At 38.6% G+C, this 15,390-nt stretch overlaps 1 protein-coding gene across 1 annotated transcript in view; it reads left to right on the forward strand.

Annotated features, from left to right (window-relative positions):
* The window catches only part of LOC590007 (titin), a 220,906-nt gene that overhangs the window by 108,877 nt on the left and 96,639 nt on the right, over window positions 1-15,390 (forward strand). Inside the window, exons 45-59 of the mRNA XM_030974532.1 lie at window positions 3,300-3,557; window positions 5,603-5,866; window positions 6,339-6,614; window positions 7,039-7,299; window positions 7,901-8,170; window positions 8,778-9,050; window positions 10,031-10,300; window positions 10,693-10,986; window positions 11,278-11,574; window positions 12,011-12,313; window positions 12,733-13,035; window positions 13,333-13,635; window positions 13,967-14,266; window positions 14,452-14,754; window positions 15,053-15,355. Of these exons, the coding sequence (XP_030830392.1) occupies window positions 3,300-3,557; window positions 5,603-5,866; window positions 6,339-6,614; window positions 7,039-7,299; window positions 7,901-8,170; window positions 8,778-9,050; window positions 10,031-10,300; window positions 10,693-10,986; window positions 11,278-11,574; window positions 12,011-12,313; window positions 12,733-13,035; window positions 13,333-13,635; window positions 13,967-14,266; window positions 14,452-14,754; window positions 15,053-15,355 (4,278 nt within the window). The remainder of the gene's footprint in view (window positions 1-3,299; window positions 3,558-5,602; window positions 5,867-6,338; window positions 6,615-7,038; window positions 7,300-7,900; window positions 8,171-8,777; window positions 9,051-10,030; window positions 10,301-10,692; window positions 10,987-11,277; window positions 11,575-12,010; window positions 12,314-12,732; window positions 13,036-13,332; window positions 13,636-13,966; window positions 14,267-14,451; window positions 14,755-15,052; window positions 15,356-15,390) is intronic.

Here is a 15,390-nt window from a genome sequence, read left to right on the forward strand (position 1 = left end):
AATAAGTTTTAGTTACTATGTGCTTACTCATATTACATGTATACAGGTTCAGATTGGTTATATTTATATTGTTGTCCGTGAATATCGTTGTTCCATGATCAGTAACATTACGAGTGCTCCTAACCAAAAATGCTTTAAATATTATTTAGGTTTCTTGTTCATTATTCAAAGATTTATATTCATGTATATGTACTTGATCTACGTTGCGAAAATAATTATTGTAATATTAATTTTCCAAATGGCTTCATATTATATGTATAATTTTGATAATGTATTTTATAATTCTTTTTTAATATGTTCAGTTTTAATTCAAATGATGTTCTCTTTCATTTCTCATAATGATAATCCACTTAAACAAATGATGTTCTCTTTCATTTCTCATAATGATAATCCACTTAATTCAACTTATGTACATTAACCTCCCATATCAAATCCCCAACTACATTTTGCACAGTCATTGGCTGTTCGAATAATTTTCTCATTCCATTCATTGTATTTGTATATAGTCAAAATAAATATTTGATATTTTTGTACCAGTACCGTGTTCATATTCATTTCTTTGTCATCCCTTTTATGCCTATAACGAGTGTACCAGTCAGAGTTTCATATCACTCCCATATAGCCGATGTGACAGAAAACTTGTTGATACATTGTGTCTGATCTGTATTTTTGTACATAAGTAAAAATCTTTAGATTAAAAAAAATATATATTTTTGAAATATTATATAATAATATGGTTATTTATATAGCGCCGGTATCCGTCAGGTTCTGACGCTCATGGCGCTTTACACATATTACCCTGGTCGTAGCCGAGCTGCCAAAGTAACTAGCGCTCAAGCATATCAGGTACCCATTTACACCTGGGTGGAGAGTGACAAATGTAGATTAATGTCTTGCCGAAGGACATAAGTGCTGCGGCGGGACTTGAACCCTGTACCTTGTGATCTGCAGTCGGGTGACTTATCCACTAGTCTACAACACCTCTATAATCAAATTATTCTCAAAGATGCCGGGCGAAAATACATTTTAAAGAAATTTCCAATGGACGATTTGGCTTCAGACCTAATTTGTTTGATGATTTAAAATCTATATGTTACTATTCGAATGGTAATTTTGTTTTTGCTTTCTGTTTTCTTTAAAGAGATGGGGTCAAACATATTTGTTGTAGTTCTTGTCTATTTTGTGATACATAATATTAATTAGTATCCACATCCCAAATTGTAGACTCCTTGTAACTGACACTAATGTAAGATCGTGAGTACGGTAAACTTTATTCAGTCATCACACCTTCGCCCATTCCTCGCACTTCAACAACCCCGCCCACGTCATTCATCAAATTTGAGTTAACTTCCAAACAAGGTGAGTAGTTTCTCGCTTCCTCCATTGCACTCTGTGTGTGTCTCGCACTTCTTTCATCTGCGGCACTCGCTTTTATTCACCTCTGTCACGTGATCATCATGAACTTTCACCTCTGGACCCTTCATCATCCCCTGGAATTTAAAAGATGTCTTCGTGAGATGCATCTCACGGTAAAACTTTTACCCCCAAAAAATGATTTTTCGCTTACCAGAGCGAATGGCAGAGGCTGAGATGTTCCGATCCTTGTTGGACCTCGCTTCCAAGTTGTCAGAGGATACCACATTAGCACCTGCGGAAGAAGCTAGTAGTATCACGGAGACCAAGGAACAGGTGCTCTTGGCCAAACCTCAGGAGGAGAAGAAGGAACCGATAAAGGCTGAACCTGAAACGGTCAAAGAAGAATTTGTCGTGCCGATCGCTGAGCCGAAGGTTGAAGCAAGTGCCGAGATAGATCTTCAGACGACACAACAAATGGCTGATTTGGAAACATTTAGTGCTGAAGGACAAGGTATCGTCGATTATATGTTTGTGAATCGTGATCAAAATATGGCCCCCTAATTTTGTGATTGATTGATTGATTTTCACTGAATTAATTAATATTATCATACTATTGTCATTCCACAGACGATGCACTGTTTTTATTTTCATTCCATATATCGTGTTGTTTAGCCCATGATCTTTCAATGCACTCAACAATTCAGTTTCACTTCAATGTCAATTTTTTTCAGTTGTTTCTTATTGCCCCTTGTATCGTTCACCCGGTAAATGCTAATTAAATGTACATTCAATTCATGTAGTAGATTTCTTAAAGTCACGTGCCATATCGTGTTTTTTCAAGGTTTTGTATGTTATTTTCATATGATAATGCCTTTAATGCATTGGACTTAATTAACTACATGTATACACTTTCATTTCTTTTTCTAACTCATTTTATTTAGATGTCCATAATATTGTTAACGAAGATGAATTAATGTACATGATTATCCCATAAAAGGAATTAATTGATGGATTTACTCTGAATGTACATGTGAGACCATTTGTACCCTTCGTTGTTCTCAATCGATCGAATAATACATGTAAATCATAATAGACGACTAATACATCTGTCATATATTGTGAACTTATGTGTATTTTTTAACGTTTTTTCACAACTTGATAACATTTTCATACCGTTGGAACAAATTAATTTCATTCTATCATTCCTGGATACTTTTTATGTCATTTCACTTAAGGTCATTGCACTCTTAGGCCCGTATTCTACTAAAAATTTAAACCCGACGCTGGGCTTTGGCTTTTATCAAAAATTGGTTTCACAAAATGAAGATATTCTGAGGTCTTAGTTGTCCTTTATTAAACGCTATCGTAGACCCAGTGTTGAGTTTAAGTGAATTAGTAAAATACGGGCCTTGTTTTTAGGCGTTTCCCCTTAACCCCTCATAGTTAGAATATGACATGACAATTTATTTCTAGTAATTGAATCGCAATTTGCAATGATACCTCAAAATTGTGTTTTGTCTCCATTGCAACACTTGTTTGTAATTTCAATTCAACTTGATGACATGTAAGTATTTATATTGCATGTTAGTTTACATTGGATATTTCTATCAAAGTCAAAATAATTAGAAATCAAGCATAGTTGTTGTTGTAGTCAATTCAAAGGTATACAATGTATTTTTGGTTGATATCGTTACTATATTCATCGGATCTCCTAAATGTGTGCATGCCGTATGAAATTTAATTGTAAAAAAAATATTATTAATCCATTGATGAATTAGTAGTATTAACATTTAAAATATATCAGGTTATTGTTACGATTGTCAAACATGTGGCAGAAAAAAAAGCTTTATTCTTTGAATTTTAAGTTATAATTTTTTCGGTAGCTTCTCAGTGAGATGAAGACTGACACTCCCAAAATTATTATTTTTTTCCTTTTGAAACAGACTTGACTCCTTTGGCTGATGCCAAGGTGCCAGAGAAAATAGCTGCCACATTTGAGTGTGACGTGTCTCGTGACGTCAAAGATGAAGACATCGTTTGGATGAAGGATGGTCAGAAGATCACCCCCGATGAGAAGTTCCAAGTGAAACGTGATGGTCGCCGTCTCTCTCTGTCCATCCAGGACACCTCTCCTGAAGACAGTGGCCAGTACACCATCAAGATCGGCGACAAGACACAAACAGCTGATCTCAAAGTCCAAGGTGGATATCAACCCTACTTTTGTACTGTCCTCTAACTCACAGCAGGCACAACTCCATTGCATTCTACACTGTCTTTAATATGTGGGCCCTATATTTGTTCGTTGTTTATTTTTTTCAAAGATGCGCTGTGCATGGAATAATTTTGTCACGCAAAAGCACGTGCAAATGACCAGCTGTACAGATGCAGTCAATTTACTCATTGCTTCCTGGAACTACAGAGTTTTGCATGACGGGACAGGAAGCAATGGGATATAAAATTCAAAACAGGAATTGTTGTATGTACCCTTCGTGTGTACACGACTAACATCCCTCTCTATACCCGCTAATGCTTTTGTTGGTTCGTCAGGAAGACCTTGTGGAAAACTAATTTACGGATATGTCCAGAATCGGTTTCTTAAAGCTATGCATGCGGCTTGACCTTCAAAACATAGAAGAATCCCCAACTTTAAGATCTACATGAACATGCCCAGATGCTGTTATAATAGCACATATTGAATACCCACAAATATTTAACGCTATTTGTAATATAAATAACACTTATTGTCCTTTCTTTTTAGCAGCGTTATCTGAAATAACTCTATCTTTTTCTTTTTTGCTTGGGTAAAAGGGTTAACGAAACTGTCAAAATTGCACGATGGGAAATCAATAAGCAATTGGTTTCCTACCATATAATGATTAAAGGTTAAACCACAAACAAACGTAATCAAAATTCTCCATCGTATATAACCTGGAGTTTATCACGTAACTGGTCCTTGAACAAATGGGCTGCTGTCATTATGTAGATTACAGGATTCCTTGCTTTTTAACATTGAATGCGAATTACGTTTGTTATCCTTGCATGAATGCACAATTTATTTATATTCATTCCGGAAACCGAGCAGGTGTATCCATTTCACACGGATAATTTGAGATATTGAGTTGTTCTCATGCACCTGAACCATTGTAATACAGAAGTTTTATGTAAGATATCCCCCACCCCAATTTATCCTTTCAAGTAACTTGTTTAACCTTCAATTGACCCAATCTATCATTTAAAGTCAATTCAATTTATTTAATTAAATAATCCACACACTGAGACAATTTTTTAACATTTGATGTAATCATATGGACTTTAACGTTACATTATTGCCCTTTCTTCTACGTTTCGGTAATTGTCTTGTGAAAACCCACTTTATACTCTTGATAATTACAGGTCATTTGTGTTTGTGTATCCATGCATGAATGCATGGTTTGAATTCAATACATATATGTTTTAGAAATTCTATACTAGACTCTCCATTTTGACAGGGGTAATTTGAGATGACCCCATATCGTTTATGTACATGTAGTATTCCATTGTATTATAACGCATTCATCAATGACAATAAGATGTCAGCCCAAACATCGGAATAGATGTATACAACGCTTTTAATGTAATTTTGATTGAATTAATCGAGAAATGAAGCGATTTTAATCTCAGTCGCAAGATCATGGCTCTATCCAAAATTAATCGATAGGGGGATAATTAAAAGTGTTATTATACCAAATATTAGCTAACATTTCATTGAATTCGAATCATTTAGAATTGTTCATGTCGGTGACTTTCAAAAATATATATATCACATCCCCTCATTCTACCCAAACCCTGATTATGTAATCTGATGAGTTTGTTTTCTGTATGGTTGTTCCTACTATTCATGTAGTGCCATGTTTACCAATGTAATTCATCCAATATTTCCTTCTATTTAAATCAGTGTGATATTATCGATCATGCAATTATTCCTACTATTCATGGTGTGCAGTGTTGACAAATAGAATTCATGCCATTATTCCAACTATTCAAGTTAGTGCAATGTGTATAGATAGAATTCATGCAATCGAATCACCCGTTTGAACCATGATGGGTAGATCTAGGAAGCAATGGGGAAGCTAATGTCAATGCTTATCAGAGTAAACATCTCTTGGTATCAAGGCAAACATAAGATTTTCATGTCTTTCTTTCACTAACCAAAAAAATCTCTAACCAAAAATTGACCCGCTTCCAATGTGCCAACTACATACCACAGCTGCCGAATTTGTCAAACCACTCAATAACACATCCGCCGCCGAGTACGACGAAACAATTGTCCTCGAATGTGAGCTTTCCAACGAGCTTGTTCCTTGCCAGTGGTATAAGGATGACGTCCTTATCACCGTTGGGCCAAAGGTGGAGGTCATTGATGATGGAAAGAAGAGGAAGTTGGTCCTCCATGATGTCCGACCAGAAGATACAGGGAACTTCCGCTGTGTGGTGGGTGACAAAGAGTCCTCAGCTACACTCGACGTCAAAGGTAACTTGAAAATACCGATTTGATATCAAAAAAATAGATATGCTCTCCTACAAGTGTTTGTAATCATTTGGATAGTGAGTTATTCATATGAAGATACGACTTACATGTACTTGTATATCAATCAACGTGGTATTATATTTTATTCCTTTCCCATACATGTTGCTGTGTAGTAAGTCTTTTTTTTAAGCCATGAAGGGTGATGGATTTTGTATCAGTAAATGATAGATACTTAACAGCGTGGGGTTAATGTGACGATAGATCACTTTGGAACTTACATAGTTATGTAATTTCCTACAGAGAATGGTCATATGAGGACAGAGCATATCAATGCACCAACTTTTGTTTCTTGGTAAATTCAGTCAACCAGTGATAACAAGATCGGTAGTGTCCCTAATCCTTTGAATGCCCGCAACACATTCAATGATGATCTGCTCCTAAGGTTTTTAACGCCATTCATCGCTTTTTGTTTTAGCTTCTGAGATAATGAAGCCTCTGGCGGAAGTCACAGCTCCTGAATTTGCCGAGACTGCCGTGCTAGAGTGCGAGGTCTCCCACCCGAAGGCCGAGGCCACCTGGCTCAAGGATGGTCAGCCCATAACACCTGAGGAGCTGACCAGCAAGAAGTACGAGGTGGTCAGCGATGGACGCAAGAGACGTCTCATCATCCATGATGTTGTCAAGGATGATAATGCCGAGTTCACATGTAAGGTTGGAGACAACCAGACTGTAGCCAATGTCAACGTCAAAGGTGAAGAAATTATCAGTATATAAATATTGGATCGGTTAGGATTTTGTTGTATCGATAGTAACGTAGTGCGCATAATATATTGACATAAATTGCTCTAATCATTAATGTAATGCATAAGGCTCTTTTTCCAAAGCTAATGAAAATCAAATTCAGCCAGTTTTAAAGATGAAAGATTCATGCTGACCGTTGTCTTATTTATTTAATGTAACTTTTCAAATAATGTGAATAAGAGAATTCCGGCACTTACCCTTTTAAAGAATATCATGAAAGATTCATGCTGACCGTTGTCTTATTGATGTAATGTATTTTATTCAAATGATGTGAATAAGAGAATCACGGCACTTATCCTTTCAAAATAACAGTGTATGTTGCAGTTTTATTTTATAAACATGAATGTGTAATTTATCAACTCGCTTGAACATAGTACCATCCATTACCAAGCCTTTGGAGGACACCACAACAGCTTTCGAGACCACTGTGGTCCTGGAGTGTGAGGTGGACAATGAGAAGGCTCCTGTCAAGTGGATGAAGAACGGCAAAGAGATCACCAAGATGCCCAAGTACCTCATGGAATCCAAAGGAAAGAAGCGCCGATTGACTATCTTCGAAACAATACCAGAAGATGAGGGAGATTACACCTGCGTGGTGGGAGACGAGTCAACTGTGGCTGTGCTTGCTGTCGAGCGTAAGTTAAAACAAATGGTCTGGGCATAACTTAACATATGCACTGCCTTGAAAGACACTAGTTAAATATAATAATTATGATAGTTGGTTCTTATATAGCACATTTCAGGACCGCAGGCCCTCTCAAAGCGCTTTACAGGTATATATGTTTACCCTGTCATCGGATTCAGGCTTACTCGCACACACTGTGTGCACATTCTCCACTCCCCGGGGAGCATTCGAGCCAGGCTTCCTTTTTACAATATATGGAGTCGAGGTGACTGTTACACCAAGTGGCCCAGCCATGAAATAAATGGTGCTGTGCAGTGCTCTTGGAACAACCCTCTAAGAGGATAATACTTTCATTGAGGGATATAGCACCACATATTCCAAGGAGCTATGTGTATTTTAAGTTCCAAACCTTATCAAGAGCTATAGTAGTGGAATCTCTTTAAGCTTGTATGCAACAATGTGTAATGATCTTAACATTTTGTGTAACCAGTGGCGTACTCCGACTGTTAGCTATTACATGTCACTTCCATTAGCCCCAAAACTCTTGCATAGTGCATGTCTTAGCACATTGTGAATCCAGGATATTACCATAATTTTTTCTTCAAATCTAGCTGCCCCCATCGAGTTCCTATCTGAAATCCAATCCGTCCAAGCCGTCGAGGATGAGCCCGCTGTCTTCACTTGTGAGATCTCCGATGACAATGCAGAGGTCATCTGGCTGAAAAACGAAGAGGAGATCAAACCAGATGACGAAAAATATGAGTTTGTCGTCAGTGGAAAGAAACGCGGCCTCAAGATCAAATCAACCGATGTATCCGATACTGCAGAATTCACCTGCAAGACAAAGGACAAGACGTCATCTGCTTCCCTTACTGTTACAGGTACGTCATACTACCTTATACACCTGTACTACTTGTTTGAATTTTCCGCTTTGACCTCTCTGAAATTATTTCTTTTGCACAAACTTTGTACATATTAAAGATCACATTAGTGAATTGCATGTGTTATACAAATTTACACATTTGGCTTAATAATGTATAGCCCGATATCGCTGTACATTCTTTTCTTTCTTTGATGATCGAGACAGATTCATGTTGTATTTTAAAACATCATGAAATGAACGATGACCGATTACATCGAAAAGATTCAATGTTCAAAAGTGTATGTTGTATCAAGTATAATGGTGAATATGTTAATTTATTACTGAACTAATTAACCATTAGGTTTATATACCCTTACTCCCTTTGAAGTTGTATACAACAAGAAATATAACTAAGGAGAAACTATCCAGATCGTGGCAAAGTTTGGAATGAAATCTTCTAAATTAAAGGAGCGATATTGACAATTTTCCCCTGTAAACTTCTTTATTATAAGTTGAGCACCATCCATACCTTTGTGCATCCACCATACCTTACATTTTATCTTCTTCCTCTTCCCAACCATTACACCCACTTTGCATTTTGCATCATTTCACCTCCTCCTTAATAGAACACATACCTACCATTTCACACACCCTCAAAGACGTGAAGATCGAAGAAGGTTCCAACGAAGTAGTCTTTGAATGCGAGACTGACGTGGAGACCGCCGACGTTGCTTGGTTGCACAAAGGCAAAGATATTGTCGAAGACAACTCCAAGTTTGTCATTAAGCGCAAAGGGCGGCGACATTCCTTGATTGTGAAGGATGTCTCGGTCGAGGACGCAGGGGAGTTTACTTGTCGAATCGGAGTACACGAGACCATAGCTGAGCTTATTGTGGAAGGTACACACAACTGAAGATTGGTTGGTTGGCTGCATGAAACACTGCTTAGCTTAGATGAAGATAGTTGCTTCAGCGCTTCGTAGAAATCACAGAGTTTTATCTTTTAAAGGTTTTGATTTGTCATAAAGAAGCAGACTGCTAGTTTCACTTCTAAAAATATGAATAAATGCCCCTTTTCCTCAGAAAGCAGATTTCTTCGCCTTTTATTTTTGCTGCATGTATGTTTCACCGTTAAGTTGCATGCACTCCGTCGTTGTTCTGTGCAATTTTTATTTTTTAGCAGGAAACACTCGATAGTACAACATGTTCAGCAGTTGGAGAAAAACTAAAAAATGTGCTTTACAAGAGGACTTCTACTGTTTCATACTAACATGTGATGCCGAGTTGCAAATATTTAAATTCATTGTCAGCTGCCATACACAAGTGGAGTAGCAGAAAGTGTTTATACGATGGTGAAATGTATGCTGTAAAGAATATAAGTGTGTATAGTTTACTTTAACAGCTGCTACCTAATTGATACATATCCGCTCTTCGCTTTACCCTAGCTCTAGAAGTTTGAAGCAAATTGTTTTTTCTTTCTCGCTTTTATTTCACTTTTGCAGAACAATCTAATGACATTTTGCTTTGTATCCTGTGAACAGTATTAAGCGCGGATAAACAGACGCTTTCGTATGTGTATAATACCACCTACTTTTCAATGCTTAGAATTTGGGTAGTCGATAAAATCGACCAATCATTGAGTACAATAGCCAATCGCAATGGACATTAAAAGTGATAAGTATTAGAGAGACCTGTGATAAAGATATGCAAGCCTAATTTTGGTGTAAGATAGGAAATGTAAACTCTTCTCTAGATTTAATTAAAGTCCATGTTGCCATTTCCTGAGAAGGTGCGAAGCTAAAAACCTGCTCATGATCACCGCGTATTTTTTACCTAATCCTACTGTACGAATAATTTTTATTTTCGAAATGCGCCTTCAGAGAAACCAGTTGAGTTCCTGGCACCTCTTCCGAAGGAGCAATCAGCCATCCCTGGCGACGAGATCACCTTCGAAGTTGAACTCACCAAGGACACAGAAGATGTCTTCTGGCTCAAAGACGGCCAGAAGATCAAGCCCGGTGACAACGTCAAGATCGTCAAGGATGGCAAGAAGCATAAACTCATCATCAAGAAGGTTGACTTCGATGATGATGCAGTCTACAGCTTCAACGCTGGAGATCAAAAGTGCGATTGCAACCTCAATGTTTCAGGTAAGTCAGCAATGATGCATCAGTATGCCCCAGCCACACCGCCGAATGGACCCGAACTGACCAACACCCTACAGAATCTAGACAAAATTAGGGGTGATGTAAGTGTTAGTTCTATTGTATGTTGGGTGTTCGTCTCGTCGGTGTGACTCCGAGTATAAACTTTCATCATTCAGTCACAGTCTGTTCATTACAGATGAAACCAATCATTGATTAATTGTTTATTTCAATTTAGTTTACTGTCCTACATACGTGTATACGTATAAAAGTGACTTGTCACTTGGAAATGATAACTTCCTATGTACATGTAAGTTCCAATCTTACCATTGACCTCCGACTTGCATATGTCACTTAAGTTTTTGTTATACTTGTGCTTATTACACTATATTCTACAGCTCCACCGAAGATTAATGTGGATCCTAAACTGACCAACATTAGCGTCAAGGCCGGCACGAAAATCGCTATTGAAGCAACTGTCACTGGTTCACCTGCTGCAGTCACAACATGGTCCAAGGGCGACACTCCAATTGAATCCACGAAGAGATTCAAGATCGAGGCAGGTAAAGGACCCAAGGCTTCCATCAGGCTGACCATTGACAAGACAGAGAGGTCAGATCTTGGAACATACACACTAACCGCTGCCAACGACTTGGGAACAGATACTGCCATCATTTTCATCATTGTCCTCGGTAAGAATTGGAATCTGTTGGTAATTTAACTAAGCCATTGTAATAAAATTAGTTATAATGAAGCATCGATCTAAAACCAAAATGCTTTAGTAGAAAACATCATGTGGAATATTAATTTGGATTGCATTGAAAGCAACATGCAGCGCAATGAAAGATAAAACCGGTACTATGTTTAAGACTTTCATTATACATATCTTTTTATCAAATATCATAGAAACATGATAAATGAATTCATTTACCTTCAAACCATATCATCAATATCGCTTCTTGCTTTTCTTAACTGCTTAACAGATAAACCACAACCACCAACGAGCCTGTCCATTACTGAGACCACTCCTGAATCTGTCACGCTGGTGTGGACTGCACCAGAGGACGACGGCGGTAGCCCAGTCATTGAATACGTCATTGAGAAACGGGACATGAAAAGGAATACCTGGACCAAGGTTGACACCACCTCAGAACTCACCTGCAGGGTTCCTAAGCTTGTGGAAGGCAACGAGTACCTGTTCCGTGTTAGTGCCACGAACGAGTTGGGCACCAGCGAACCATTTACTACCTCAGAACCTGTTACTGCTAAATACCAGTTTGGTAAGTAGGAACTCATTTCTGTAACAAGCGTGTAAATGTCCAGATGGAGTGAACGTGACGTATTGCAAAAGAATTCAATTATGTAAGAAACGGAGAAGAAACAATTTTCCAAGAAAGGGAAAAGGTTCTTAGAGTCATTATCATTAAGTATTTGGCGTCACTTGTGCATGGGAGGTGAAAAGTGAACTGAATCGTTGTAACCGTCGGGTCTCTCCTCCCGGTATAACTGATTGGGGTGTGCAGGTGGACCACTACACATGTCTTATTCAAAACAGTCAATCAATTGTCTAAATTTCTCAGCTTTCAAAGTATATTGATGTGTTTTTTTTTAATCACTAAATCAAACTTTGTACGCGGAAGACATTTTTTTGGTAATATGTACATTTTATATTCTTATAACCTACTCAAATAAACAAATATGCTTTTATTTCTTCAGATGTACCTCACGCTCCAAGCAAACCAGAAACATCAGATGTCATCCAGACAGAGATGACCCTAACCTGGACACCGCCCGACTTCAACGGAGGCAGCGAGGTTACTGGCTACATCATCGAGAGGAAGGAAGCTGACAAGACAAGATGGGTGAAGATCACAAAGGAAACCGTCACTGAGCTGACTTTCCGTGTCAAAGACTTGATCGAGGGAACCAGCTACGAGTTCAGGGTATATGCCATCAACAAGGCTGGTACAAGCAAACCAAGTGAGCCGTCGACGCCTACCAAAGCCAAGGCTCCCTATGGTAAGACACAGAATTATATAGTGCCCTGTTAACTCTATGTTGAATTAGAGTTGTCTATGTGTAATACAATGGGTGCTCAACGTAAAAGTATGTGTCGTACAACGCAGTATAAATTTACTTGAACACAAATTGATTTAGTCCGCATCATAATAAACAAGCTTTTAAAACATTTAACCACATAGTCCAGCACATCTTAAGATGTCAGCAAATACTGTATGTTGACCATATTCATTTGAGATCGTCCTTCTATATTTCGTAATAGTTCCTAGAAAGTGCTATGCGAATGCCTCTTCACCATTAGATCAATAGAAAAAGGATGTTTATTTGAAAAAGAATTTTGGAAATATATGCCACTCTTTTAATCCTGCCTATTTTATTACCATTACTTACTTTGCGTTCTCCGTGCCTTGTCTCTGTAGACGTGCCAGGACCTCCCGCTCAACCGACCTGTGAGAACGTCAACAAGACTACCATCACAGTATCCTGGACCCCACCCGAAGACGACGGTGGCTCTCCTGTCACTGGGTATGTCATCGAACGATGTGATGTTTCTCGGGGTCGCTGGGTGAAATGCAACCGAGATAAGGTCACTGAGCTGACCTTCACCGTCTCTGATCTCACGGATGGTGGACAGTACCAGTTCAGGATCTCTGCAGAGAATGCCGCTGGGGTTGGACAACCAAGCCCCACCTCTGCAACCTTCACTGCTAAGCTTCCATTTGGTAAGTATGCAAAAATAAAACAATTGAAGAAAAGGACCATTCAAATAACAATACTTTCTGTTAATATCCAATTTGCATGGTGAACAAAAATCAATCATTAAGATTGAATTTATAAATATGAAACTAAGAACCACATTCTTAAATGATATTTTTCACATGCCATCTTGTAAACAATATTTTATTAAAGTGAGGACACACCTGCAGTATCATTATGGAGCATGAATTAGATGTTTTTCAGTAGTTTCCTGTCACCTCAATCCATTTCTTCACAATCTTATATTTTGACTTCATTCGTAGATGCCCCTGGAGCCCCAGGTAAACCACAGGTTACCGAGTACAACATCACCAAGATGACCATCACTTGGACTCCTCCTGAATCGGACGGTGGTAGTCCAGTTACAGGGTTCGTGGTAGAACGCAAGGAGAAGACTTCATCTCGATGGGTCCGTGTTACAAAGGAGACAGTTACTGAGACAACACTCACAGTGACTGGTCTGACCGAGGGTTCTGAGTATCAGTTCAGGGTCATTGCTGAGAACCTAGCAGGTCCTGGACCAGCTAGTGAACCCTCCGATTTGCAGAAGGCCAAGTTGCCGTTCGGTAAGTTCTGTCAGTAGTGAAGTAAGAGGCAATCGAAATAAATGTTATACCATCGCTCATTTCATGTTCTATTTTCAGAACTACTTTTAAGCAAGAAATGTAGAATCAAAACTATCTTTATCTATGCTTCTCTAGACATATCACCTTATATTACCAATGAATTTTAGTATTGTTAAAAATTTGAAGTGAAAAATTGAACAAAAATGTAGTTGATATGTAATGCATTTCAAGCTGTCTTTATTTTTAACAGCAGTGATTACAACTATGTTATTTTATTGTTCATACGATATATTAATTAGTTTCATATCATGATTTCCCTTCTAACTCTCAGATGTTCCCACTGCACCTGGAAAACCAGACATCACCTCTGCGGACAAGACTGAGATGGAGCTTACCTGGACTATACCAGAATCCGATGGTGGTAGCCCGATCACTGGCTACACCATCGAGAAGAAGGAGAAGACTGGAAAGTGGACAAAGGCCATCAAAACTGTTGTCACAGAGACAACAACTACTGTTACAAAATTGATCGAGAAGAAGGAATACCAGTTCAGGGTAGCAGCCATCAACTTAGCAGGAACCGGTCCTTTCAGTGAACCATCGGACAACAAAATGGCAAAGGCACCTTATGGTAAGAAATAGTTCCTACTTGCACAAGTCTGAAACTTTGAATTTGTTGCAGCCAAGAAGCCTCGTTGACAGTTATCAAGGGTGTATTGTATTCTAATATGACCTATTCTGATTTAAAATATGTTTGTACATTTAGTAGGAGATTGTTTATATGACAATGTGTCTATTTTTTAAATTTGTGTGTAGATGTGCCAGGTCCACCTTCCAAGCCTACCACTGAAAACATCAACAAGACCACAATCACCATTACCTGGACACCGCCAGAAAATGACGGTGGTTCTCCAGTTACTGGTTACATAGTTGAAAAGTGCGAGGGGGCCAGAGGTCGCTGGGTCAAGTGCAATAAAGATCTGGTGACTGAATTGACACTGACCATCTCTGACCTGCATGAGGGTAACGACTACCAGTTCAGAGTGTCAGCTGAGAACGCAGCAGGTGTTGGTCAACCAGGTCCGCCATCAGATACTGTTAAGGCTAAGCTGCCATTTGGTAAGTCTAAGCAAAATTAGGAACCATGTGTGATGAGATTGGAATTAAACCAGAAACATTCATTCAAATTCATCAGGAGCCAAAATCAGAGTTTCGTTTCGAAAAGCAGTTGCATATAATTTTGAGTCCCTTCATAAAATTTTACATCGTTTAGAAAAGAAATTGCAAACATTATATGTACATTAGCATAATTTTTGGAAATGTTAATCTGAATAGTTATTAATACATCGTAAAAATGATATTTATTAAACATGATATAAACCTTTTTAATAATGGGATTTTTGTGTTGATTGCCCAGACGCCCCTGGAGCACCAGGCAAACCACAGGTTACTGAGTACAACATCACCAAGATGACCATCACATGGTCTCCTCCTGAATCAGACGGTGGTAGTCCAGTTACAGGGTTCGTGGTAGAACGCAAGGAGTCGACTTCATCTCGATGGGTCCGTGTCACAAAGGAGACAGTTACCGAGACAACACTCATAGTAACTGGTCTAACTGAGGGTTCTGAGTACCAGTTCAGAGTCATTGCTGAGAACCTAGCAGGTCCTGGACCAGCGAGTGAGCCCTCCGACCTGCAGAAGGCCAAGCTACCTTTCGGTAAATATGTTACATGTATCTGCTCTTTTAGTGCT

Source organism: Strongylocentrotus purpuratus, unplaced genomic scaffold, assembly GCF_000002235.5.
Source record: "Strongylocentrotus purpuratus isolate Spur 01 unplaced genomic scaffold, Spur_5.0 spur5_scaffold_7, whole genome shotgun sequence".
Classification (NCBI taxonomy): domain Eukaryota; kingdom Metazoa; phylum Echinodermata; class Echinoidea; order Camarodonta; family Strongylocentrotidae; genus Strongylocentrotus; species Strongylocentrotus purpuratus.